A 27,712-nucleotide genomic window follows, 5' to 3' on the forward strand; every position below is an offset into this window, starting at 1 on the left:
TTTATATTAAAATGTTTTGGTGTAGAACTTCAGTTTTACTGATTGGTTTCTTCAAAGCAAAAAAAATTATGAGCATGATCCGTTAGGTTCAAGGGAAATCTTATTCTACATTTCATTAGTATGATTAAAAGTTAATCTCAATTACAATCATCAATTAAATTTAATAATATCAAAACATAAACTCACATTCATGAAAATCAGTTATATAAAAAAGGCGGTTTCCCAGTTACAATTAACTAGCAAAACTTTCGACATGAATCTTCTCTTGAAGGTCCATTTCCATTAATTATTTTTCTTCGTTTTTCTTTCCAGGAATCACTTACGACTGTGAAGGAGTTGGCTTTAATTACATTGGATAATCGATCAGAGTGAGTTAAGCAAAACACCGAGCGGACCAAACCAATCCATCTCAGTCCAACGTCCGTCGCCTAGTGTACAACCAGACCCCGAAGAGCCGAAACCACAAACCGACGCAAACATGGTGATAGGAGAGTCCACCAACAATGGGGAGGCTGTGCCTCCACCACAGCAATTTGCTCCCCAGAAGGCAACCATCGAGAACATAATGAGTGGAATTGAAAATACCGGTACTGTGAAAATGAATAATCACAGGAAAAAACTGAGACAACGGTAAATGTCATTTCTCACCTCTCGTAAGATTTGCTCTGGTCCAGCGTAACATCTGAAATGAACCAAAGATTGCTTTCGGAAAAATAAATCGAAATTATTTTATTTTCACGAACTAAGAAAACTGCTGTAAACATGATCAAACTCAGAAAAACAACCAACAAAATCGAAATTTGAATAGGGATCATTTGAAGCGTTACTCTAGATACTCCTCATTTCCCTATGCAAATGCCATCCACTTCAGGTCTTCCGTTGAAACCCGGAGGGAAAATTCATTACGGATTTCTACCGTTCGGTTTCACCTTTATTTCCTCATTTTCATGGTTTCTTTTTTCTCGCTGCAGATTTGATATAATCAAAAAGCTCGGCCAGGGCACGTACGGCAAGGTGCAATTAGGTATTAATAAGGAAACCGGTCAGGAGGTCGCCATCAAAACCATCAAGAAAAGTAAAATCGAAACCGAAGCGGACCTCATTCGGATACGAAGGGAAGTGCAAATCATGAGCTCAGTGCAGCATCCCAACATCATACACATCTACGAGGGTAAGTTTTTGTTTGGATGAAAAAAAAACAAGAAGAAGAAAAAAATAATACCTGGAGACAGATATTTCGAAAAACATAAACTTGCGTTCAGATAAAGGGAGATTTTCGGCATCTACGCTTTGGTGATAAACTAAAACACTAAGTCATTCAAAAACTTCTTGGAATATTTGTCCTGAAATATACTAGCGTAAAAACTAAATTTTGTGAATTCAATGGACGTTTTTTTTATTCTAATAACTTCCTGAGTATGGGTCTTCATATATGCATAAATAATAAGTGAGATTTTGGAGGAATATTGATCCAGTACACGTTCAAGAAGTAATCCTAATGCAATATAGATAGATTTTGCTGGAAAATGGTGTTCGTATCCAATCCGGCTCTTCGACTCATCGGCTTCTTGGAATACATATCTGGCAATCTACGAGCATAACTTATTCTGTCTTGAAGAATTTTGAATTGAGGACAGACCCGGCAAGGTTTAATGAAGTTTATTAAATTTTAATTCAAGTGAATACAACAGAATGTCTTCAAATGTTCGAAGCCTAAATGAACCTTTAGGAACCTTCGTAACGGATCCTACGGATCTTCGTGGGCAACCTTCACCAAATTTCACGGACTATCGTGGTCCTCGCAGATCTTCGTACACCATAGCGAATCTTTGCAGACCTTTGTGGACCTTCACGGATCTTCACAGATATTCACAGATTTTCACGGACGTTTAGAAATTGTCACATACATTCATGGACCTTAGGATTCCTTTGCAGATGTTCTCGGACATTCGCGAAACCTATCTAACGTTTTTGCGGATTATCACGGACCATCCAAACGAAATTTCTCTGATTCGTATAACCTCATTTTTTCATCTATTTAGTTAAAATCTAAACAGATAACACTGAATCAACAATTTTACGCCAACTGAATCAACTGCCCCACGCTCACCAAATCGATACGCACTTGATCCGCCCACCTAGCTCGCTGCGCTCCACGCCTTCTTGTACCATCCGGATCCGAGGCGAACATCATCTTTGCAGGGTTGCTGTCCGGCATTCTTGCAACATGCCCTGCCCATCGTATCCTTCCAGCTTTGGCCACCTTCTGGATACTGGGTTCGCCGTAGAGTTGGGCGAGCTCGTGGTTCATCCTTCGCCGCCACACAGCGTTTTCCTGCACACCGCCAAAGATCGTCCTAAGCACCCGACGTTCGAAGACTCCAAGTGCTTGCAAGTTCACGGCTAACGTTATTGTCAGCCGTCAGCAAGGATCCAAGGTAGACGAACTCGTCGACCACCTCGAACGTATCCCCGTCTATCGTAACACTGCTACCTAGGCGAGCCCTGTCGCCCTGTACTTTGTCTTGGTCGCATTCAACACCAGTCCAACTTTTGATGCCTCGCGTTTCAGGCGGGTGTACAGGTCTGATACCTTTTCAAATGTTCGGCGACAATGTCCATATCATCCGCGAAGCAAACAAATTGACTGAATCTCGTAAAAGTCGTACCCCGGCTGTTAAGCCCAGCTCTTCACAAAACACTTTCTAGCGCAATTTTGAACAACAGGCACGAAAGTCCATCACCTTGTTGGAGTCCCCGGCGGGATCCAAACGAACTGGAGTGTTCGCCTGAAACCTTCACACAATTTCGCACACCTTCCATCGTCGCTCTTATCAGTCTCGTGAGCTTTCCGGGAAAGCTGTTCTCGTCCATGATTTTCCATGGCTCTACGCGGTCGATACTATCGTATGCCGCCTTAAAATCGATGAAAAGGAGATGCGTTGGGACCTGGTATTCACGACATTTTTGAAGGATTTGTCGTACAGTAAAGATCTGGTCTGTTGTCGATCGGCCGTCAACGAAGCCGGCTTGATAACTTCCCACGAACTCGTTTACTATAGGTGACCGACGACGGTAGATGATCTGGGATAATACTTTGTAGGCCGCATTTAGAATGGTGATCGCTCGAAAGTTCTCACAAGAGATGATACACAAATTATGTCACGCTAAATTTCGATACTTTGGACCTCCTCCCCCCCCCCCCCTTTGTCACGTTTTTTGTATGAGTCCTTCGAAAATTTTGTAAGGCTTGTCACGCTTTGCTTGATCCCCTCCCCCCCTTGGAGCGTGACGTAATTTGTGCATGACCCCCAATCTAACTTGTCGCCTTTCTTGTAGATGAGGTATATTACCCCTTCCTTCCACTCCTCCGGTAGCTGTTCTGTTTCCCAGATTGTACCTATCAACCGGTGCTGACAAATGGAACGAAGCCGTTGCGGGATGCGTTGAGCTTCTGATAATACTTACGCGTTTCTTGAGACCGGCACAGCTGTTCCATCTCCTCACACTCCGTCTCCTCCAGGCGGCGTTATTTCTCCCGAAAGAGGCGGGTCTGCTGATGCCGTTTCCGTCTATAACGTTCCACGTTCTGCCGGGTCCCTTGTTATAGCATAACCGCCCGCGCTGTATTCTTCTCCTCCAGAATCTGTCTACATTCCTCGTCGAACCAATCGTTCCGTCGACTCCGTCCCACGTATCCGACGTTGCTCTCAGCTGCATCGTTGATGGCTGCTTTCACTGTTCTCCAGCAGTCCTCAAGAGGGGCTTCATCCAGCTCACCTTCTTCCGGTAATGCAGCCTCGAGGTGCTGCGCGTATGCAGCTGTGACGTCCGGTTGCGTAAGCCGCTCTAGGTCATGCCAGGGCGGCCGTCGGTAACGACGGAGAGTTTTGGGTGCAGTTTAACCATCACCAGATAGTGGTCAGAGTCGATGTTAGTGCCACGATAGGTCCTGACGTCGATAATGTCGGAGAAATGGCGTCCATCAATCAGAACGTGGTCGATTTGCGATTCTGTCTGCTGTGGTGATCTCCAGGTGTATCAGTATGAAAGGCTGTACTGGAAGTAGGTGCTACGAATAGCCATATCCTTGGAGGCGGCGAAATCAAATAGTCGTAGGCCGTTTTCGCTGAACTTTCCAATATTCGGTCTGAATTCCTCCTCTTGGCCAACCTGAGCTTTCAGATCTCCTATGACGATTTTGACGTCGTGGCTTGGGCAGCTGTCGTATTCGCGTTCAAGCTGCGCTTAAAAAGCGTCTTTGTCATCATCAGTGCTTTCGGAGTGAGGGCTGCGCACGTTTTTTATGCTGAAGTTGAAGAACCGGCCTTTGAGCCTCAACTTGCACATTCTCTCCTTGATCGGCCACCACCTGATCACGCGCCCCTGCATTTCACCCATCACTATAAAAGCTGTTCCCAGCTGGTTTGTGTTGCCGCAGCTCTGGTGGATGGTATGATTACTTCTAAACGCTCGCACCGTTAATCCCTTTCAACACACTTCCTGCAACGCTATGATGACGAATCCGCGGTCCTTCAGCACGTCGGCGAGAATGCGTGTACTCCCGATGAAGTTGGGAGATTTACAGTTCCACGTACCGAGCTTCCTATCGCTAGTCCCTTCACGTTGCTGTGGTCTTCGCCGATTGTCCCGGTTGTTATTATCTCGTTGATTATTCATTGCTTGATTTCTTTTACGGATGACTTGCAGGGCCTAACAGCAACCTCCTATATTTCCGGAGGACCATTCCCCCTAAATGTTCGGAGGACCATAGTGCGCAATTTAGCTTAGAGTCCTTCTCTGGCACTCGGACTATGATCAACCGCCCCTGACATGGGGAACAGACGCTGTTGTGAGCCGCTCCTAACATGAAATATAGACGCTCCAGGTTTGCAGAAGCAAAAGCAACCCCCACCCACCTCCCTTTCGGCATACGACCAGAGTTCTCACCGGGGTCGGTTACCCGATCATCCCTAAGGTTACTCGTACCCCGGCCAGTACCGCGAGAAGGTAGGGATAGGAGTTGCTGGGCAAGAGGTTAAGGACCACACAAAGGGGTCTATTTTATATACCATTTACCGCGTCATCCGTTTCGATGTTTAGATTTACCGTGCCATCTGTTTAGATGTTGACTAAATAAATAAATGTAATACCCCTGAACATTATAGTAAACGGCTCTGGAACGGTATTTTGTTCCCTTTGACACTTCTACACTTCTTCTAATCTACATACGTATGTGTATGAGGGAGTGGTCATAATAGAATATAATGATATCTAGAGGGAGCACGATGAATTTTAAGGAGGGAGTTTACATATAATAAGATGAGTAATGTAAGGATGATACAGAAAAGTGTATGATAAATTCCAATTTTACTCACGCCCCTTATGGAATTATTAGCCACTAACAAAGCAGCCGATGACCTAGTACAAAGTACGCCTGGATCCGGAGAAGACCATTTTCAAGAAATCTGCAGGTAATTCATGCCGCTGAATCGAGCGATGGTGGAGCAAAACGCCCGGCTGATGGAAATGATGGAACGTTTCGGCAATCAAGAAAACGTTCCCAATCGTTCCGCGGGCAGCCCGGAGTTCATCATCGAATCTCGGGCATCCAACATCTGGGAATTAGTCTACGATCCAGAAAACGGGCTCGTTTTCGACCGATGGTACCGGAAATACAAAGACCTCTTCCTCAAAGACGGCGCGAAGTTGGACGATGCAGCAAAAGTTCGGTTGCTGTCGAGAAGCCTCAGCGTGAGGGTGCACAACAAGTACGTCAACTTCGTGCTCCCAAAGCATCCTCGTGAGTACTCGTTCGAAGAAACGGCGAAGAAGAACGACGGAATGAAATGGATCATAGTGGTTTTCACGCCCAATGGTATGGGTACCCTAGTGTAGATGTAGTTGTGAACCTTAGAGGAAAACAATATGCACTCAGTCTCGAAAAACACGCAGAAAACGGGTTTAAATTTTTCAAATTGGGTAATATTTCCATATGCATTTTGGTGAGTCTGGAAAGCGTGTGCAAGTTTCTTTGAGGAAAACAAAAACAAACTGTGTATGACGAGCGTATGCTAGTCTACGTGTGTTCAAATGTCACTAAGCTCTATTGAAGGTAGTTTTTGTCAGTGCTTACCGCATCAAAACAAAGGCGCCACTGTATATGGGATTTAACATTGTGACAGCATTGCTGTTCTGTCAAACACACAAGGCTACGGTGGCGCTATCTATGCTTTCCATAGCGGCCGTTTTGGTTATTTTAATGATCCATTCCATCGCATGCTGCAACTTCGACATCAAGTACGTGTCCACCACGCAGTTTGAATGAGCTGATGTTCTGTACCGCCTTATCAACAGTAACACTAAACCGGAGGTGGTTTTCATCATCGCCTCGATTCAGCTGGAAGATGACATCGAGATTCCATTCCAGGAAGCCATCAGTACGCTGCCAGTAACATTCAAGTCGATGCACGACGCTACCCCCACTGTCCAATTCTCCAACAAGTCTCGATGACATCGCTAACCCTGAAGTTCGCCCGTTATTCGCTCATCGAGACGCACTATCGGTAGTGAAGGGCTGCGTCATGATGTCCAAGCGCTTGGTGATCACGGATAGATTTTGTAAGCGGATTCTCAAGCCAAGCAACTCCACCGAGGACATCCAGGAATGGAACGGATGAAAGCTATTGCACGTAGCCACGTGTGCTGATCAAGGATCGATGACAACATTTCTGAATTCGTCAAGAGGTGTGCAATCTGTGCCATACTTTCAAAGACACTGTCCAAGGTTCCACTACAGTCGTGGCCGCTCGCTTAATCTTCCTGGGAGAGTATTTACATCGATTTCTCTGGCCCAATCAATGGTCTGCCCTTCCTCATAGTGGAAGACGCCATCACAAAATGGCCGGAAATTCGCATTGTTCATTCCCCGACAAAATCAGTTGTAATCGAGTTCCTCGACGAGCTGTTTGCCCGCTTTGGCGTTCCCAACGTCTTTGTTTCCGGCAACGCTACGCCGTTCACATCGGAACAGTTCGTGGCTTTGTGCAGGACAGAAGATGCTCATCAGATCGCACTCCAACCAGCTCAAACATCGTTCCAGTGAAGCAACAGATTCAATACCACTAGGATATCCATGTGGATGTGGATGTGGATGTTTCGACTCCAATCTCCAAGACCAGCCGTACAGCACGCCACTCAACAAGGTCAAGCTGAGCAAACACCACTTCTTGTTTTCATCCAACCACGAAACGATGTGCAAGTGGTGCCAGCAGTTCCCAACCGGGAAGTCGAATCAAGTCAAAATCAACTCAAAGATGTTCCCAATGTGCTCTATCGATTTTACCAAATAATTTTCTATCCTACATGAAAGATTGGATAAAACTGGAATTTTATTTCTACCTTGCATAACATTATATTTTACCATCTTGCTGTAAATTTGCGATTTTAAACTTTATTTTTCTTAAGCAGTGTTGCCAACTACACGAATGAATTTGTATGATATGCAACATCTACTTGAACTTTGGTGAACATTTGATATTGTCTAAAATTAAATATTGTTTGAATTCAACACCTTCATATAATTGACTCTTTCGATAACAATCGAACAGTGTCTAAAACCATAATTTGAAAACGTAAGTGGCCATTTTGGGTTCTCAAACCATGTTTAAGCTTTGCTGTATTTTCGTTAAGTGCATTTTCCAAAAACGTTATTGTGAGCTCAAGTTTTTTACGAGCTATTCTTTTAACGGTCGTAAAACCAGTTCAGAGTGTACATAATACAATGTATGCCACATAAACGACAAAACTCCTCCCTCTCCTTATGTCAAGCGTAACGTACTTGACACGTACGAGACAACTATCGCCGGCAGTGCCCGAGACTTTACTTACTTGCTACCTCTTCGAGTATTGTCCACGTCTCATGCCCGTAGAGGACTACCGGTCTTATCAGCGTCTTGTACATGGTACACTTAGTACGGAAGTTAAGTTTACCAGACCGCAAGGTCTTGTGGAGTCCGTAATAAGTACGACTTCCGGCAATGATACGTCTTCGAATTTCTCTGCTGCAGTTGTTATACGACGTTATCAATGATCCGAGGTAGACAAATTCGTCCACCACCTCGAACTCATCCCCGTCGATCATCACGCGTCTGCCAATGTGAGCTCTATCACGCTCGGTTACTCCAGCCAGCAGATATTTCATCTTCGACGTATTTACCTTCAATCCAACCCGATCTGCTTCACGTTTTAGCAGTATACAGCTGTTCAGAAACCACCTGGAACGTTCTTCCGATAATGTTCACGTCGTCAGTAAAGCAGATGAACTGGCTGGATTTATTGAAGATCGTGCCCCGCATGTTGAAGCCCGCCCGTTTCATAACACCTTCTAGCGCAATATTGAGCAGGAGGCAGGAAAGACCATCGTCTTGTCGAAGTCCTTTGCGTGTTTCAAACGGGTTCGATAATGCAACCGATATCTTCACACAGCACTGTACACTATCCATCGTTGCTTTGATCAGTCTAGTCAGTTTCCCGGGAAAACCATTCTCGTTCATAATCTACCATAGCTCTTCGTGGTCGATGGTATCATAGGCCGCTTTGAAATCGATGAATAGGTGGTGCGTAGAGACATGATATTCGCGACACTTTTGGAGGATCTGCCGCAACATAAAGATTTGGTCTGTCATCGACCGCCCGTCCACAAAACCGGCTTGATAACTTCCCAGAAATCTGCTTGCCAGTAGCGATAGACGGCGGAAAATGATCTGGGAAAGCACTTTGTAGGCTGCGTTAAGAATGGTGATCGCTCGATAGTTCTCACATTCTAACTTGTCACCCTTTTTGCATATCGGGTATATTATTCCCTCCTTCCACTCATCCGGTAGCTGTTCTGTGTCCCAGATCAATCGGTGCAGACTAGTGGCCAACGTGTTTCTTGAGAACGTTACAGCTGGTCCATCTCTTCACACTCCAACTCTTCCAAGCGGCGCTTTTTATCCCGGAATAGATGGGTTTGCTGTCTTCGCTTTTGATTGTATCGTTCCACGTTTTGACGGGTGTCTTACTGCAGCATCATCGCCCGCGCTGCATTCTTCTCGTCTAAAACCTTCTGACACTTCTCGTTGAACCAACCGTTCCGTCGATTCCCTTCCACGAACCCAATGGCACCTTCCGTTGCGTTGTTAATGGCTGCTTTGAGACTAATCCAGCAATACTCCAGCCTCTCGGTGAGCTCTCCCTCTTCCGGCAACACTGCCTCAAGCCCTTGCGCGTATTCAGTTGCGACTTCGGGTAGTTTGAGTCGTTCCAGATTGTACACAACGGAATCGATGTTGGCGCCGCAATAGGTTCTGACGTCGATAATGTCCGAGAAGTGTCTTCCATCAATCAAAACGTAGTCGATTTGCGATTCAGTCTGTTAGGGTGATCTCCAGGTGTACCGATACGGGAGGCTGTGCCGGAAGTAGGTACTACGTATGGCCATGTTTTTGGAGGCGGCGAAATCAATCAGTCTAAGGCCGTTTTCGTTCGTAAGCTGGCGAGCGCTGAACTTCCCTATAATCGGTCTAAATTCCTTCTCCTGACCAACTTGAGCGTTGAGCGTTTTATACCTGCAAGTACGCGAAGTACTACGCATTGTCCAGTCATTTACCACCCAGTGCCCGAGAATAGCTCTGTATTTTCCCGATTTTCATGAAAAGGTTTCGTTAAGAGTAATCTTGGATATCATGTCCTTTGATTGAAATGCAAATCCGTAAGACTAATGTGGGTGGATTTGGGGACTGCTGTACCATTTTCCTATCCTTTCCATGGAACGAACTGAACCAACCTTAGGTTAGGTCTCATGCCGGTCAATTTAATATTGGCGAATGGTCCTCATTAGAGGTGGCGCATAAGCCATTCACTTAACTAACGCAAAAGGGTTATTTTTGTCAACGTGGGAATTTGGAGTAGAGAAATTTTAGTTCTTTTGGAGTAGATTCTTAGATTCGTCTTAATAGTATTAGATAAGGATCTGAGGTAAGGCATACCATACCTTACGATAAAAACATCGCTCAAAAGCATTCCTAATTTGGTGTTTTCTTGGATATTGAAGGTGTTTTTGATTTTTGACGTAACATAATCAACAATATGTGTGTTAAAATTCTGAATCAAAGCTAGAATGTTTTAAACAACGACACTCATTCCGAAATCAATGCTTGGTCTTCCAGTTTTCGAGAACCGTGAAAAGATGGTCCTAGTCATGGAATTCGCTGCTGGTGGTGAGCTGTACGACTATCTGTCGGAGCGCAAGGTGCTCTCAGAGGAGGAAGCTCGGCGAATTTTCCGTCAGGTCGCGACCGCCATCTACTACTGTCATAAGCACAAAATCTGTCATCGTGATCTTAAGTTAGAAAATATACTCCTGGATGAGAACGGCCACGCCAAAATTGCTGACTTCGGTCTCTCCAATGTATTTGATGAGCAAAGACTGCTGGCAACGTTCTGCGGTTCGCCGCTGTACGCATCGCCGGAAATTGTTAAAGGTACACCCTATCTAGGACCGGAAGTAGATTGCTGGTCCTTGGGTGTGTTGTTGTATACTCTAGTCTACGGTGCAATGCCATTTGATGGTGCCAACTTTAAAAGGCTTGTGAAGCAAATTAGTCAAGGTGATTACTTCGAACCGAAGAAACCATCCCGGGCATCTCCGCTGATTCGGGAAATGTTAACTGTTTGTCCACAGCGAAGAGCAAATATAGAACAAATTTGTAACCATTGGTGGGTGAATGAGGGCTACGAAGGATCATGCCTAGATCTAGCTGAAGAACTGGCTAACCAAACTCCAGTGCGATTGGACGTGCTGCTTTCACTGGCACCACCATCCGTAACTTCTGATCAAGTCGTGGTGGGGAGTGGTCAGGATGAAAATAAGCCAAAAGAAAGAATACAACGAAGTCATTCTGTTGGATCGATTATCGACATGGGTGCTACTGAAGCCGAACGACGAATATTGGACATGGTTGCTGCTGGTGGTGAAGCTGCCCTCATGCCATCTCCGACCCGTACTATCACGCCCTCAGAAAGCAGTCCCGCACAGCCTAAACGAAAACTTGAACCGACGGTTTCTACCGAAAACGCAACCGGAGCAGTCAAGAAAAAAGAGAAGGCTTCTGACAGACTCAAACCTGACAAATCTCAACCTGTGATCCCTGAAGATATGGACGTTGAGCAGTCACCTTCGCCTCGTCCAAGCTCAACTTCTGAAATGGAAACCCTTAAATCCGACGTGGAGTCAATTGAACAAGAATCTATTCCTAGCACGCCAATTGCTGCACAAGATGTTTTAGAAGATTTACAAAATCTTGAAAACATGTGTGATGAACTACTGCAAGAAACTGCCACTCCACCCGCTTCCAAAGCCACAACGCCCGAGGATACAGCATCGGCAATCAACGAAGCACCTCCTTCTACCCCACCGACGCCAAAGGTCGAATCGCCTCCTAAAACAGTTTCAGGCGTTAAAGCTAGACTGGAAAAACTTGAAAAGGCTGATAAACAACCGGGAAAGGTTCCGTATAAGAAAGTATTCAGTAAAAATAAAACTGTTGATCTTAGTTCCGCAATCAATCAAGTATCGAAGCAAGATCAAGAATTCGCACAAGTCAAATCAGCTTCCAATTTAGAACGGAAAAATAGTCTTCCAGAAGAAAATCTTACCAAACCAGCCGAACGACGAAAATCCCGCATTTTGGAAACCGCTGAGAAGTTCCAAAACATGAACAATCAAAACAACGACAAATTCAAAAAGTTCTCTCTTCCTGGAATTCCTACTGTTGGAAACTATAAAAAGGAGTTCGAACGAAAGGCTTCCATGAACAATTCTGCTTCCTCGAGTTCAGCATTCAGGCCATCACCGTATGAGATGACGCGAAAAATTGAATCAGAATACAATTCTCCAGATAACAGCTGCCAAAGCAGTGGAGCGGATCTTCACACTCCTCTATCGCCTAGTGACGAAAAAATTGGCACTCGTGATGCTAAGCTTGAGTCAGAAGAAGTCAAAGAGAGCGACTCCAAGAGCTCCGTCAGCAGTTTCTCACTCGAAGAAGCTAGACGGTCGATGGAGAACTCAATCGCAATGCTCAGCAAAGTACGCCCGGAGGCCAACACAGTCGATCAACTATGTGCCAAGACGGAAACGGTGTCCATGTCCGACGTTAATGAGAGGGAACGAAAGCTGAAGAATGCTCGAGAGATCATCAGCAACGCGATTCCAATTGGACGATTGCGGAAGCCTCCAATGCCATTTGGCGCTAATGGGCGGTCAGCTACAGGGGGAATCAACCTCACTGGTTCGCAATCCACTAAGCAGTTCCGATTCGGACCCGACACGCCGGAGCCGAAGTTCGACACCATGTCAGTGCCTAGAAGTAAGTATAGACGTGGACTGTTTAACAGTAAGATTAGATTCACTCATGGTTGCTCAATATTTGCAGAAGTATCGGTTGGAAGCATTTCTACACCACAGGGAGATGAAACTAAAACATCGCATGCAGAAATCACGCTCAAATCAGCAACGTTACCGAGGAGGAAAATCGGTAAAGTCGATGTACATGGAGAATCGCAAACGAAGGTAATTTACCGCATAATTCAGCATATATTGCTATTCATTAACCATCCATCTTTTTCCATTAGGCCGAATCGACGACACCAGCAGCACAGCCGTCGTCGATGCGATTCTCTACCGAGATGCAACATCAAATGCCAGACCTTCGCAGTGCACCGATTCGAGAGCATCCCATCTCGTTCACCGTACATCAACGTGCCAACAGCCTTGAGCCACAGATCAAGGAACACACCATCCCCATTCAGAAGCCACCCACCTACCAGCGGACAACATCGAATGCATTTGGTTCGTCGACGCGAGGCTCCCTTTCCCGTCAGTCTACCAACGAGTCTAACGATTCGGACACTACAGCGTCTCAAAGCCAAATTCCGCCTCTTCCAAGCAGTGTTGCGAGCAGCGGCGCCACCATGCCCATCAAGAAGAGCCCACGTGAGTTCATAATTCCTATTGCAGTGGAAGGCGGTGGATTTGTTACCCCACGTGCCAACAGTTTGGAACCATCGGAATCGAGCGCAACGACCACCTCTACTGGGTTCGGTTCAAAGGCACGCCTGGGACGACCACGCAAGATAAGGTAAGTCACTTTTCACTTCATCCGGATGGATTCCAATTTGAATCCAATCAAAATCCAACACAGTATCTATTTGAATTGGCTTACCGTACTATTTATTCCAGTTCCCTTCTAAGCGAAAAGGATCCTGAAGAAGAATCATCGTTCCCAAGACTCAACCGACACACATCGCTAGGCCGGGAGAGCGACTCTGAAGAGCCTCGTTTCCATACAATGCACAGACTGAGGTAAAACCCAACAACCCTTTCTGAAAAATTTTCATCACTCATTCCACACATTTCCCCCCGTGCAGGAGTTCTCGTCCATCCCAACGAGGAACGGTTGAACCGAATGATTCGGCCAGCTCCGGAGAGGAAGATGACGACGATGGCTTCGAAATTTTGACGGCCGAAAATCTTTTCTCTACACTTTTGTCCAGGGTAAGTTGCGAGAAAAGTTTCGCTTTCAAGCAAGGTTGTATTTATTTCACATCCATTCGATCAGGTTCGTGCACTTACCAATCGGCTCAACGTCAACGAGCCGAACTCTTCCGGGTTTCCTTCGTCTCGTTTCATGAGCGGCCTGAGACAAAATCAGCCCTCGTTCTGGCATCATCATGATCCATTTTCAAGGTGAGTTTTTTTAGAATTTTATAATCAGTATTAAATATTAATTATGTATCGAGTTATTGGTTGAATTGTAATTTAAAATGCCCTGAATGAGACATGTATTGTTAAAGCCGAAGTCTATGATCAGACAAATTTTAAAAATGTTTTACGGGAAAACACGTGGGAGGGAAGGTTGTTTCAGCTCCTCATCTTGATGACTTCGGCTTCAATGCCATTCTTTCCAGCTGCCTTATTGCTGTTGAGCTGATAGTTGGCATCTCTAATGCCGGCACTGCGAACTGAGACAGAGACTCTAAAACACGTATCTGATTTTCGTGCCAAAACTAATCAGCCTCTGATTGGTCTGCGAAACAGCGTTGCCAGCAATGATTATTGCATGGTAATTTGAGCACCTTCTGTGCTCCTTTTCCTTAGGCCTTTTCATGTGACAGATCCGTCTATGCATTTGTTTACATTGGTGGAGGACCGGTGCTAACACGGGCCTGTCATATTCATAGAAGAACTGTCAAAGAGCTTCCGGATTAGCTGATTTGAAACGTCATGTGAAAAGGCCAATTTTCTCTCTCCTTTTCAATTTTTTTATTTGCACTAGTTTTCTGGCAACACAAAGATCATACAAGAGAAAAATAAAACTGACAAGAAGCCACATTTGGTCTTAGCTGCGAACGTAGTGATGTTCCCTGCGAACTTTTTCATCTGTGCTATTCAAGTGTTTGTCATAGTGCTGCTTCAATCTTTCGATTAAATACTTCATTTTCCCTAGACATATGCAGAACAAAGCCTTTCTCAAGGTGCATTGAGCTTCTCGCGTTGTTTGCGAATGATGCAGCTATTTCACTCTCTTTAACATACTGCTTCATGTAGGCGGTGCTTTTCGTATGGGAATAGGCGGGTTTGACCCCCATGCGAAAATTGGTTGACCCAAGTGCAGGCTTGATAATTCTCCTCAACATCATCAGAGTTCGGTGACATACTCTAGAGCAGCGTGCTGCCAGTGCCTCTTTGCGAGGGAGCCAAAAAATGCTAAGCAGCGAGGCAACGAAAAATGAGCGAGGAAGATGCAGCACAAAAAAAAAACCGAGTTAAATTCCATCAAAAAAGGGTGCTCTCACAACTCCCCGAGGACTGTCTGTTCGGGCGGCAGACTCGAGAGTTCGTTTGAAGTGTGAGTGATGGTGAGCATCGCAACGAGAGAGAGAGAGTGTCTGAAAAAATCCTCGCATTTTTCTGCACTCTCACTCGAATCGCTTGAGGATCTGTGTTGAAAATTTTGAGTTTATTTTTTTTCTCCTCAGAAAAACGGCAAAATCGCCTCCTCTTTGCCTCGCAGAGGAGTTTCTATCAAGCCTGCCCAAGTGAAGCTTAACCTAGGTACTTATTTTGTCTCCGTGTACCGGTGAGTTGTTTTACGACAAACCTTTCCAGTCAATCTGAACACCAGGCAAAGCCAACGGAACTCAATCGCTGAGACATCAATTAAGGTGAAGATGAATCGAAGCCAAACCTCAAAATTTGAAGAGCGCAAATCTGGAGAACCAAGCATCCATTTAAGCGGAAAACCTAATCGATTGGTCACTAGCTGGTGGTGACCAATCGATTAAGTTTTCAGCTCAAACTGATGTTCGGTTCTCCAGATTTGTGCTCTTGAAAATTGAGGTTTGGCTTCGATTCATCTTCACCTTAAGATGGCTATAGAACAAAGCCACACCTTGCATTTTCACAAGCACAAGCCTTGAGAACCAAACAGCGCTTTGCGTTGAAAATTTGATCGATTAGTCATCATCAGCAAGTAAGCAATTCGATCGATTATCAACGCAAACGGTTGTCAGATTCTCCAGATATGTGCGCTTGGAAATTCAATGTTTGGCTTCGTTTTATCATTTTATCACCTTAAGGTGAAGATGAATCGAAGCCAAACTTAAATTTTCAAGAGCACAAATCTGGAGAACCGAACACCAGTTTGAGCTGAAAACATAATCGATTGGTCACACCCAGCTAGTGACCAATCGATTAGGTTTTCAGCTTAAATGGATGTTTGGTTCTCCACATTTGTGCTCTTGAAATTTTGTGATTTGGCTTCGGTTCATCTTCCGCTTAAAAGCCAAGGACAGGCCGCAAAAGCAAACAATATTATTTGCATTTTGTTTCCGAATCTTGCCACTCTTACGAGCTCTAGGCAATCCACTCTCCTACTATATTTGGTCGGCGTTTAGTCAGAGTGGACCAGGCTTGATAGAAACTCCTCTACGATGTATAGAGGAGGCGATTTCGCCGTTTTTCTGAGGAGAAAAAAATAAACTCAAAATTTTCAACCCAGATCCTCAAGCGATTCGAGTGAGAGTGCAAAACAATGCGAGCATTTTTTCAGGTACTTTCTCTCTCTCGTTGCGATGCTCACCATCACTCACACTTTTTATGGAATTTTACTCTGTTGTGTTTTGTGCAGCATTTTCCTCGCTCATTTTTCGTTCCCTCTCTGCTTACCATTTTTTCGCTCCCTCGCAAAGAGGCAAAGGCAGCACGCTGCTCTAGAGTATGTCATCGAACTCTGATGATGTTGAGGAGAATTATCAAGCCTGGAGTGGACCAAGTGACATTTTTCATATTTCAAGCGTGTGCTAGAATAAAAGCGTAAGTCGCATGATCGATTTCTCTTCATCGATCCTCTCTTCTGTAAATAAAAGTGTCAAGATGCGGGTTTGTTAGCAATTTTTCACTCTAGACCACATGGCAGCGATGCAATCTTGCGTCTTGAGGTGAAAAAATGCCGACAAACCCGCATCTTGACACCTTTATTTACAGAAGAGAGGATCGATGAAGAGAAATCGATCATGCGACTTACGCCCTTATTCTAGCACACGCTTGATTTTGAGAAAAATGGGTTTAAAATCTAGCGCTATGTAATTTTTGAACTCGTTTATATTTTGAATCAATGGGTCACTACACAAAAATCTTCCTCTCTCTTTCACTCTTACATAATATTTTTAAAGAACAAGGCCAGTAAACGTCAAAATCCCGTACTAAATCAAAACAATGCAGAGCCCTATATTGTAAATTTTGCACACCATTTTAAGTATAAGAAGTTTCATACACCTTTTGGTGTACACCTGTGGCCAAGGGCTAATTTCACGAAATATGAACACTTCTTGCGAAGAATTCCTCTGAACTTTTATTTCTTATGCTCACGAACATGATCAGATCAGCTCCACTATACACAATGGCAACCAACTGTTTTCTGACTTCAATTCCACTTTTTCTATAAAAACTTAAATTTCTTGTCAATCAGAATCGCAGTGGGCAGCGCGCGCGAACGGGTGTGTTGAAAATTGATCTGTCACGTGGTTATCGGCTCCGTAAATTATTATATTAGGCTAATGAGACGGCTGATGTAGCTCTTAAAAAAAATGTGTATAGGCCTATTCAAATGACGTCTCAAATCAGCTGATCGGGAAGCACTTTGACAGTTCTTCTATGAAAATGACAGGCCCGTGTTAGCACCGGTCCTCCACCGATGTAAACAAATGCATAGACGGATCTGTCACATGAAAAGGCCTATATCGGAAATGAAACGGTTTATTCTGCACGCGTTCTGCATACCTCTAGGCGTTCAACGCTATATGGAAATTTCTGACTTAGATTACAAAAATGGTCCCAGTTTGTGAAAATGCTTTTCGCTAAAAGATTAGAGACTATATTCAATCGTATCAATTTTAATTATTCGTATATAAAGCCTCAAATGTTCTCGATTCAAATGAAAATAGCTCTTACATGAAGTGTCGTACTAATATTCTTTAGTTTTGCATTCGGTTTGCTTAACCAATCAACAGAAATTATGAAATTTCGTTTAATAGGGAGCCGGATCCTGTTCTTGGCACTTTTGATTCACTTCGGCAGAGGGATTTTTTGAAAGCCACAGAGCTCATTTTTGGCCACAACATGCGTCGTACTGAAGTGCTCCTTGTTGCTAAGTTTCAGACAATTCGGCCGAGAAAAACTCCCCATGCCAAAGTGAAACATGGAAGTGCCCAAGTAGCTCTGCAACCTATGTGTTGGGTAACGCACTATCAAAGCTACCCGCATTATCAAAGATACCCCGTTTTACGGTACATCAATTTGTGTTTGTTGGTTGTATCCTTCGCTTATCGTCAGTAGCTATAACTACAAATAAAATGAATGCGATAATTTATTTATTATTCATGTAACATCGTGTATGTTCCCTGATTCATCACACCTGTTGCCAGACTCACCAACCCCATACTTCCATTTACCAAACGAGCATCAAAAACTAATTTCGGTATATCCATGCTGTATGTTGCCACATTTTAGCCCGCATTACACATATTCATACAGGAACGAAACCATCGAAACGAAGGACGTGTAAGTATCCGAGATTCTCATCCGACAGTAACCCCCCATTCAAACACTTTCGTCCATTACCACATTGTAGATTTAAGCTTATTTGAACCGCATCATGCTTCGTGAACGAAATTGTATTTCAATTTATTCACATAATAATCGATATAATTATGAATCGAAATTTTGCAGAGCTAATTTTAGAAATTTCCTCAACGAGTGATACAGTTATGACCGGTGATGTTAATACAATTTAGCTTCTACGTGGTCCCATAAAGAGAAGATAATTTGCAAATCAGTAGTGGATTTATATTGTGTATAATGGTGAAACATTTGCATTCAATCATCCCTTAATATTAAGAGTTGTTTCAAAAACACTTTTCCATCGCCCTATCACTCTGTACATCTGTAAAAGTTGAAAGCTGATGTAATGATGATAGTCGTAAAGCGCCCACTTTTGCTGAGATTCGCCATTAGGTTTAAATTGCTTTTCTAATGTTATAATGTATTTACTGACCATCGTCATGAAAATCAACGACCACGTTTCGCTTGGTGCAGAATTGAACTACCGGTCACGACCTATACCATCATTCCTGACCTACTCTCGTCAATAACTTTGCCATTCCGACTGAGGAAAGCGACCCGAACCCTAAAATAATTAAATCAATTCTATTTAATCGGGCCTGTGTTGTAAGCATATCTTTTTAATTATTTTCTCTCTGCTGTTCAAGTAGTATACTTATTAATCATTAATTTGTACGACTGGTCATCAATAAGAAACTTACTATGGAACAAAGTCGTCTACGTCGGTATGACTAGTGTGGTTAATATAAGGACTGTTCATTTTATAAAGTGGACACCTTGTGCATGCTGTATCTTTTTAATTTATCAATGAAATTTCAATCGGTTTTCTGCACATCGTTCGACTAGTACCTATAGTACAATGTTGTGATGATAAAAATTCTCCAAAATAATTAAATTTTACATGAATATGGAACAATGATTATAACGGTCGATTTTTGGAGGTTATCAAAATCAATGATTGTTAGAAATTGGCTGGAAAATACGACAATTTATATTTTTTATTTACAGATATAATAAAATCATTTTTCCCCTATATTTTTTAAGAGAAAACTATTTAAATTTGAAGGGAACTGATATGAGTAGAATTTTTTGGTTAAAAGTATGTCCTGACGGAAGTCCTAAGATAGTATTAATATGAAAAATAACCTACGCCTTCATAAAGTTACTCATTTAGTCCCCACGTCACATTTAAAGCACAATAGAAACACAATTGCTTTATTCTTAGAAGACCTTTCAAAGAACATTGACAATCATCAAAATTGGCAACACTGCTATAATGAAGTCGATTTAATTTTACACATTTTATTTTCATAATATGTTATTCTGAGATTACCAATTGAAATATTTGGAGAAAACCATTTACAATTTGCTGTAGATCGATAAATATGCGTACATGATCTTAAAAGCATGAGACTGTTCAGTAAAACTACCATAAACATTAAAATTTGTACTTAAGACCATGGTTCAAACGCACGATTTAGCTCTCGTTTGTACAAATATAGTTTCTTTAGTAAACCAAACTAGTTTTGAAGACGCTTTATACTCTTCTCTTTTGCTGGGAGTGAAAGAATGGTGTATCAGCAAATTTGGCCATAAATGAGTAAATCACTAAAGCCACCTAATGTCAGAGAATGGTGGAAAATAATTTTTTTTTAAACTATATCTTTAGTAGAATAGTAAAGAATACAAACATACAATTTGTTCATAAAAATTAGAATTTTTGTTCTGCGGAAAATAATGCTAAACTTTTACAGACAGCTTTTCTTATGAGATTTTGGAAAAACTATTTAGCTTTTCAACCAAAAGCACTTTGTTTAAGATCTTATATTTTCATTACATTGTAGAATAATAGTTGAACGATGCACAGAAAACCGATTTCGATTTTATCAATAAATAAAAAAGATATAGCATAAACAAAGTGTCCACTTTATAAAATGAACAGTCCTTACTGCTATTCTTCGATCTACGACGTACATCATCTAGGCGGTTTCCATGTAGGGTAGGTATACTGTTTTTGCCACTCCAGATAATATACTGCTTTACGACACGAATTGATGTACATTGTTTAGTGTCCAATAAATCACTTTGGATAAAGTGAGTACGGTTGGTAAATGGCTGGGCAGGGCGTACCATTGGTACCTCGCGTACCTGAAGGTATAAAATAGACCCCTCTGTGCGGTCCTTAGCTTCTTGCCCAGCAACTCCTATTCCTACCTCCTCGCGGTACTGGCCGGGTCACGAGTAACCTTAGGGAAGATCGGGTAACCAACCCCCGGTGAGAACATTGGTCGTATGCTGACAGGGAGAGGGGGGTTTGCTTTTACTTTTGCTTCTGCAAACCTTGAGCGTCTGTACTCCATTAGAGTGATGCAAATTTAGAAATTTTTGCTCCCCTATGCTTAAACGATTTAAATTATGGTAAAAAGCATCCTCTCAAAATTTGAAATGATTTGGAAAAAAATTGACTGTGCACACGCCATTTGAAGTTTATATGGAGATTACTATGGAAAACGCCAACCTTTTGTGTTCAGCCCTCTATCTCTTTGTCATAATATTTTATGGAAAAGTGAACACACTCTTTTCATGTGAAATTCTACCAGCTACAACTTTGCCGAAGACCACATTTTGATTGGACGTAATTGTTATTCATCATCATAAAGTGGTTTTGCCTTCAGTAAGCTTCACCAACTATTCGGCAGGCAACAGTGGTGCCCCTGGCGGGAAGTATGGACCAATGCATGAGTTCACGAATTTGACGTTTGAGCGGTGCCGAATTCACTTGTTGCCATGGTCACGTAAATAACACGGCACCGCTCAAACGTCAGATAGTAAACTCGTGCATTGATCCATAGATCAAAGTAATCCAGGCTACTATGTTCTACAGCAAAACAGCAGTTTTGCTCTGAAAGTAATTGAATGATCATCTCAGCATGGTTTAGACTTTGGAATCAAGAATAACAAATTATCCTTACGTCCAATCAAAATGTGGTCTTCGGCAAAGTTGCAGCTGGGAAGATTTTACTTGGCAACAGTGTGTTCGCTTTTCCATATATTATTATGGCGAGCAGATAGGGAACTGAACGCAAAAGGTTTGGCTTTTCCATAGTAATTTCCATATAAACTTCAAATTTCTTCCAAATCACTTCAAATTTTGGGAGAATGATTTTCATCATAATTGACACCGTTTTAGCATAGGGGAGCAAAAACTTCAAAATTTGCATCAGTCTAGTACTCCATGTTAGGAGCAGCTCACAACAGCGTCTGTTCCCCATATCAGGGGCGGCTGATCATCTATGGTCCTCCGAACATTTAGGGGGAATGGTCCTCCGGAAATCTAGGGGATTGGTGTCAGGCCCTGCAAGCCAGCCGTAAAAACATCAAACAACGAATAATCAACGAGAGAATATGAACCGGGACAATCGGCGAAGACCACAGCGACATAAAGGAACTAGCGATTAGAAGCTCGGTACGTGGAACTGTAAATCTCTCAACTTCATCGGGAGCACACGCATACTCGCCGACGTGCTGAAGGATCGTGGATTCGGCATCGTAGCGTTGCAGGAAGTTTGTTGGAAGGGATCGATGGTGCGAACGTTTAGAGGTAACCATACCATCTAGCAGAGCTGCGGCAACACACACGAGCTGGGAACAGCATATGCAGAGGCGCGTGATCGGGTTGTGGCCGATCAATGAGAGAATGTGCAAGTTGAGGCTGAGAGGCTGGTTCTTCAACTTCAGCATAATAAACGTGCACAGCCCTCACTCCGGAAGCACTGATGATGATAAAGACGTTTTTTACGCGCAGCTCGGACGCGAGTACGACAGCTACCGAAGCCATGACGTCAAAATCATCATAGGAGATTTAAACGCTCAGGTTGGCCAGGCGGAGGAGTTCAGACCGACTATTGGAACGTTCAGCGCCCACCGGCTGACGAACGAAAACGGCTTACGACTAATTGATTTCGCCGCCTCCAAGAATATGGCCATCCGTAGCACCCACATCCAGCACAGCCTTCCATACTGATACACCTGGAGATCACCACAGCAGACAGAATCACAAATCGACCACGTTCTGTTTGATGGACGGCACTTCTCCGACATTATCGACGTCAGGACCTATCGTGGCGCTAAAATCGACTCTGATCACTATCTGGTGTTGGTTAAACTGCGCCCAAAACTCTCCGTCGTTAACAACGTACGGTACCGACGGCCGCCCTGGTATGACCTAGAGCGGCTCAAGCAACCGGATGTCGCAGCGGCTTACGCGCAGCACCTCGAGGCTGCATTACCGGAAGAAGGTGAGCTGGATGAAGCCCCCCTTGAGGACTGCTAGAGAACAGTGAAGGCAGCCATCAACAATGCAGCTGAGAACAACGTCGGGTACGTGGGACAGAGTCGACGGAACGATTGGTTCGACGAGGAATGTAGGCAGATTCTGGAGGAGAAGAACGCAGCGTGGACGGTCATGCTGCAGTAAGGGACCCGGCAGAACGTGGAGCGTTATAGACGGAAACGGCAACAGCAGACCCGCCTCTTTCGGGAGAAAAAACGTCGCCTGGAGGAGACGGAGTGCGAAGAGATGGAACAGCTGTACCGGTCTCAAGAAACATGCAAGTTCTATCAGAAGCTCAACGCATCCCGCAACTGCTTCGCGCCACGAGCCGAGATGCGCAGGAATAAGTATGGGAGCATTCTGACGGACGAGCGTGAGGTGATCGAAAGGTGGAAGCAGCACTTCGATGAATACCTGAATGGCGCTGAGAGCACAGGCAATGAAGGACGGGACAACGGAAGAATTGCCTTCGTCATTATTGCGGAGGATGGAAACCAACCATCCCCCACTTCGAGGGAGGTTAAGGATGCCATTCACCAGCTCAAGAACAACAAAGCTGCTGGTAAGGATGGTATCGGAGCTGAACTCATAAAGATGGGCCCGAAGAGGCTGGCCATTTGTCTGCACCGGCTGATAGGCATAATCTGGGAAATAGAACAGCTACCGGAGGAGTGAAAGGAATGGGTTATATGCCCCATCTACAAAAAAGGCGACAAGTTAGATTGTGAGAACTTTCGAGCGATCACCATTCTAAATGCGGCCTACAAAGTATTATCCCAGATCATCTTCCGTCGTCTGTCACCTGTAGTAAACGAGTTCGTGGGAAGTTATCAAGTTATCGACAACGGACCAGATCTTCACTGTACGGCAAATCCTCCAAAAATGTCGTGAAGCTATGGAGCTATGGAAAATCATAGACGAGAACAGCTTTCCCGGGAAGCTCACAAGACTGATAAGAGCAACGATGGAGGGTGTGCAAAATTGGTTTCAGGCGAACATTTCAGTTCGTTTGGATCCCACCGGGGACTACGACAAGGTGATGGACTTTCGTGCCTGTTGTTCAATATTACGCTAGAAGGTGTTATGCGGAGAGTCGGGCTCAACAGCCGGGGTACGGTTTTTACGAGATCCAGTCAATTTGTTTGCTTCGCGGATGATATGGACATTGTCAGCCGAACATTTGAAAAGGTGGCAGACCTGTACACCCGCCTGAAACGCGAGGCAGCAAAAGTTGGACTGGTGATGAATGCGTCCAAAACAAAGTACATGCTAGCTGGTGGAGCTGGTGGAGCCGAGCGCGACAGGGCTCGTCTAGGTTGCAGTGTTACGATAGACGGGGATACGTTCGAGATGGTCGACGAGTTCGTCTACCTTGGATCCTTGCTGACGGCTGACAATAACGTTAGCCGTGCAATACGGAGGCGCATCATCAGTGGAAGTCGGGCCTACTATGGCCTCCAGAATAAGCTGCGGTGAAAAAAGATTCACGCCCGCACCAAATGTACGATGTGCAAAACGCTCATAAGACCGGTAGTCCTCTATGGGCATGAAACGTGGACGATGCACGAGGAGGACCTGCAAGCACTTGGAGTCTTCGAACGTCGGATGCTTAGGACGATCTTTGGCGGTGTGCAGGAAAACGGTGTGTGGCGGCGAAGGATGAACCACGAGCTCGCCCAACTCTACGGCGAACCCAGTATCCAGAAGGTGGTCAAAGCTGGAAGGATACGATGGGCAGGGCATGTTGCAAGAATGTTGGACCGCAACCCTTTGGTACAAGTAGGCGTGGAGCGCAGCGAGCTAGGTGGGCGGATCAAGTGCGTATCGATTTGGCGAGCGTGGGGCAGAACCGAGGATGGAAAGATGCGGCCACGAACCGAGTATTGTGGCGTGAAACTCTTGATTCATTGTTATCTGTTTAGATATTAACTAAATAAATGAATGAAATCACTTTGAAATCATGTGACAACATTCTTAAATCCTTAAATTTAGTGAGAAAATAATATAAAAAATCATTTTTTCTCATAATTATTGATTCTTTGCAACCTTATTTTGCCATGGTGTTTCTGAATTCGCCACCCTCCTTAAGAAATCAATGTAGTTGGCAAATTCAGAAAACGGAATTAAGAACTTGGCGAATACTGTTGCAGGTGATCCAGTTTTCGCCAACCCAATTTTCAATGCCAAAATTAAGTTTCTGACCAGTTCTTATATTTTTACTGATAACCATGGATTGGAAGCTTCCTTACCTGAGTTAACCTTCCTTAACTGTGTGGTTAGAATCCGCGGCTACCAAGCAAAGCCATGCTGAAGATGTCTGGGTTCGATTCCCGGTTGGTCCAGGATCTTTTCGTAATGGAAATTTCCTTGACTGCCCTGAACATAGAATATCATCGTACCTACCACACGATATACGGATGCGAAAATGGGAACTTTGGCAAAGAAAGCTCTCAGTTAATAAGTGTAATATACTATTAGAAAGCTTCTTATTTCTCACAATCGTGATAAAATGATGTCTGCGTTATGCTTCATTTCCTGTAGTAAAAAAGTAGGTTCAAGACTACCTTATTTGAAAAAATGAGTTTTCTTTTTTAAATACTTCTAAAGACATATCATTTTAAACACGAAGGTTCAAATACCTTAACCACATTATTTTTTTTCCTCGTAATTATTAACGTTGCAAAAACTGTTTGCAGAAGCTGCATTGAGAAAAGGGTATCAAGCCTCCGCTATGATTAATCTGCACACCAGTTGAACCCAGAGTCTATAAATGACTGTCAAATCAGCTACCTATTGAGCAGACCAGCTAAACAGATAGGGGCTATTTTCGAAGACGAAGAAGAACAATCATTCAAAGAAGTCTCTTTGCGCAACTCTCTGTATATAGACTCTGGTTGCACCGTATAGCAGTAATATCATAGTTTTCGATGGATCTTTTTACAATATTTTACAACTTTTCGAAAGTATTTGTTCTAGTCTGGCCTAAGATGTTGTTATGTCATCATCAGTTATCTATAACCTGTCCTACCATTAGTTCTAGTTCAACACAGAACATTCGCTACTTTTTCCAATGAATCTAACGTACTTCTTTCTTTATTTTTCAGCCGATTGAATGGAGGAAATTCCAACGCCTGGCGGCACAGTATGTCCCGTGATCTCAGCTCGGACATCGATTCCATGTTCTCGCGCTCTGGCGCCACGCTTCCTAGAGGTGATTATCGTAGTTTCTTTCACTAAATTCACATAATAGTTCGTTTCTTTTCATTTAGTTGTATGTTTTTGTAGTTCTTTTTTTTTCATATTTTAAGTTTTGTTCCTGTGTCTGTTTATGTCATATGTTTTATTTGATTCAACATTCAATAACCTGATATTATTTTTCTTTATTTTACTATCCACCACCCGAAGAAGTGAAGAACCGCCTAAAGGTTTACCTTTAGTGAAACCTCATTTTTTGAAAATACGAAACTTCTTACTCGTTGAGTGACGCGAAGCAAAAAAAATACACTAAACCAACTAAAAATTCCAAATTAAATGGAAAACCGCACAATTCCTCATTCAATGAACTGAACCGGAAATCCGCAAATAAAAATCAAACACCAAAAACTGTTACAATCAACTTTACATGTATACATTCAATTACTTAAACACTAGAAGATAACACACTCCTGAAAGTATATACACGTTTTGAGAATGATTTTTGCTAACGCTTTTAAATGTGGGTGAACCCGCGTTTGAGTTCATTTTTCTATAGCCGAGTAAAAGTAATTGCAACAATATATTGTACTAGAGCGACACATTATATGTATTACAAATAACTGCTTTTTGTAAGTTTTGTAGCTAGTGATTTTTTTTTCTGAAACGAGTGTTATGTATTAAATGATTACATGATTAATTTATTTATCTAGTGTAACATTAAATAGATGTTTGGATTGAAGATACATTGATGAAAATGTCAGAAACTGAATAAAAATTACATTGGTTGTTAAAATGTAGTATTTGTTTCCTTCCTTAGCTCTTACGTAGTTGTAGTTAGACTGTCTAAAAATCGGTAGAAATTGTCGCGTATGTTTCTTAGCGTGTCGTGTTTCGTAATCGCATAGGGTGAGTGCCTCAGTTTTCGACCAAGCTCCCAATTAGAATCTTTACAAACGTAGGTAAACATGAAGCGACATGAAAACAAGCACAAGGTCGAAGGTGGTTGTTACCTCCCTAATGGTAGTCTCAATCCAAAATATTTGTTTAGTGTTCCTCTCAGTTTTAGTTCTTTTTTGAAAACAATCCATTTCGATGCATTTTCTGACAATTACTTACTGACTGTCGTTGTATTTTTGCTAGTTATTTGCTTTCTGCTACCGCGTCCAATAAAGTCCAATACACATGGTCAATTAACACACTTGTTATTCAAGCAGAGAAATATTCTCAAATCCACATTCCATTGAACACGAGAGATGGTTAAAGTTGACGATCAGTCGGAAATTGAGTACTTTTTGAATAAAAAATAAACATTACTGTCTATCTGTTTGGGACTAGAACGAGAGGTACTAACTAACCGAATATTTTGCATGAGCTCTTATCTTCCTTGATCCGCGGCAACGTGACTAATCGAATTCGCGACATCGTACGGCTTTAACCATCTGTCAATGTCAATGGTACTAGTGGATGACACGCTGGCGATTCAGTGTGAACTCAAAAAAAGTGCAATTAGTGATGAAAGGCTTTGTTTTGGGTTTTGATGAAACTGAGGAGACAATAATACACAGCTTCCGGTTTGCAGCACAGTGAGTAGAATAGTTTTAGACATGATCAAATTGGCTGAATGTTGCTTTCCTTGGGTGTTGGTTAACGGAGAAAATTATCACGCGATGCATGAATTGTACGAGTAAGTTAAAACTGTGTACTAATTTTAAAAGAAATGATCAAAGGTTAATTTTTTAAAATAACAAGTGCCAATAAAAACTACAAAAATGGCTGTAATTTCAGTCTTCCAAAACCCTAAATGGCATCTACTTGTTTCCCATCCTCTAGCTGGTTGATGCAACTTGAGGTAAAACGAGGAAGATTTATTGTTACTGATCTGCCAGGGTACAAACCATGCTGGTCGCTGGAGATGAACGCTTTTGTTTGGCAAAAAGGTAATCATTGATGACTGTCTC

General features: G+C 43.1%; 1 protein-coding gene across 9 annotated transcripts in view; it reads left to right on the forward strand.

Annotated features, from left to right (window-relative positions):
* Positions 1-27,712, forward strand: part of LOC5576559 (serine/threonine-protein kinase MARK2) — a 154,005-nt gene that overhangs the window by 105,825 nt on the left and 20,468 nt on the right. For 4 of the 9 annotated variants that reach the window (XR_002501358.1, XM_021850196.1, XM_021850178.1 and 1 more), the window contains exons 3-12: positions 313-630; positions 972-1,171; positions 10,212-12,413; positions 12,480-12,616; positions 12,679-13,184; positions 13,286-13,408; positions 13,474-13,600; positions 13,665-13,792; positions 18,116-18,166; positions 25,664-25,770. Coding sequence is in view for 8 of the 9 variants with exons in the window: in XM_021850196.1 (XP_021705888.1) it covers positions 479-630; positions 972-1,171; positions 10,212-12,413; positions 12,480-12,616; positions 12,679-13,184; positions 13,286-13,408; positions 13,474-13,600; positions 13,665-13,792; positions 18,116-18,166; positions 25,664-25,770 (3,733 nt within the window). In the remaining variant the exon portion in view is untranslated. Of the gene's footprint in view, positions 1-312; positions 631-971; positions 1,172-10,211; positions 12,414-12,479; positions 12,617-12,678; positions 13,185-13,285; positions 13,409-13,473; positions 13,601-13,664; positions 13,793-18,115; positions 18,167-25,663; positions 26,552-27,712 lie in introns of those variants that run through there. The other 5 variants (XM_021850211.1, XM_021850189.1, XM_021850206.1 and 2 more) reach the window with 4 other exon arrangements.

The sequence above is a fragment of the Aedes aegypti genome, chromosome 1 (assembly GCF_002204515.2).
Source record: "Aedes aegypti strain LVP_AGWG chromosome 1, AaegL5.0 Primary Assembly, whole genome shotgun sequence".
Lineage (NCBI taxonomy): Eukaryota > Metazoa > Arthropoda > Insecta > Diptera > Culicidae > Aedes > Aedes aegypti.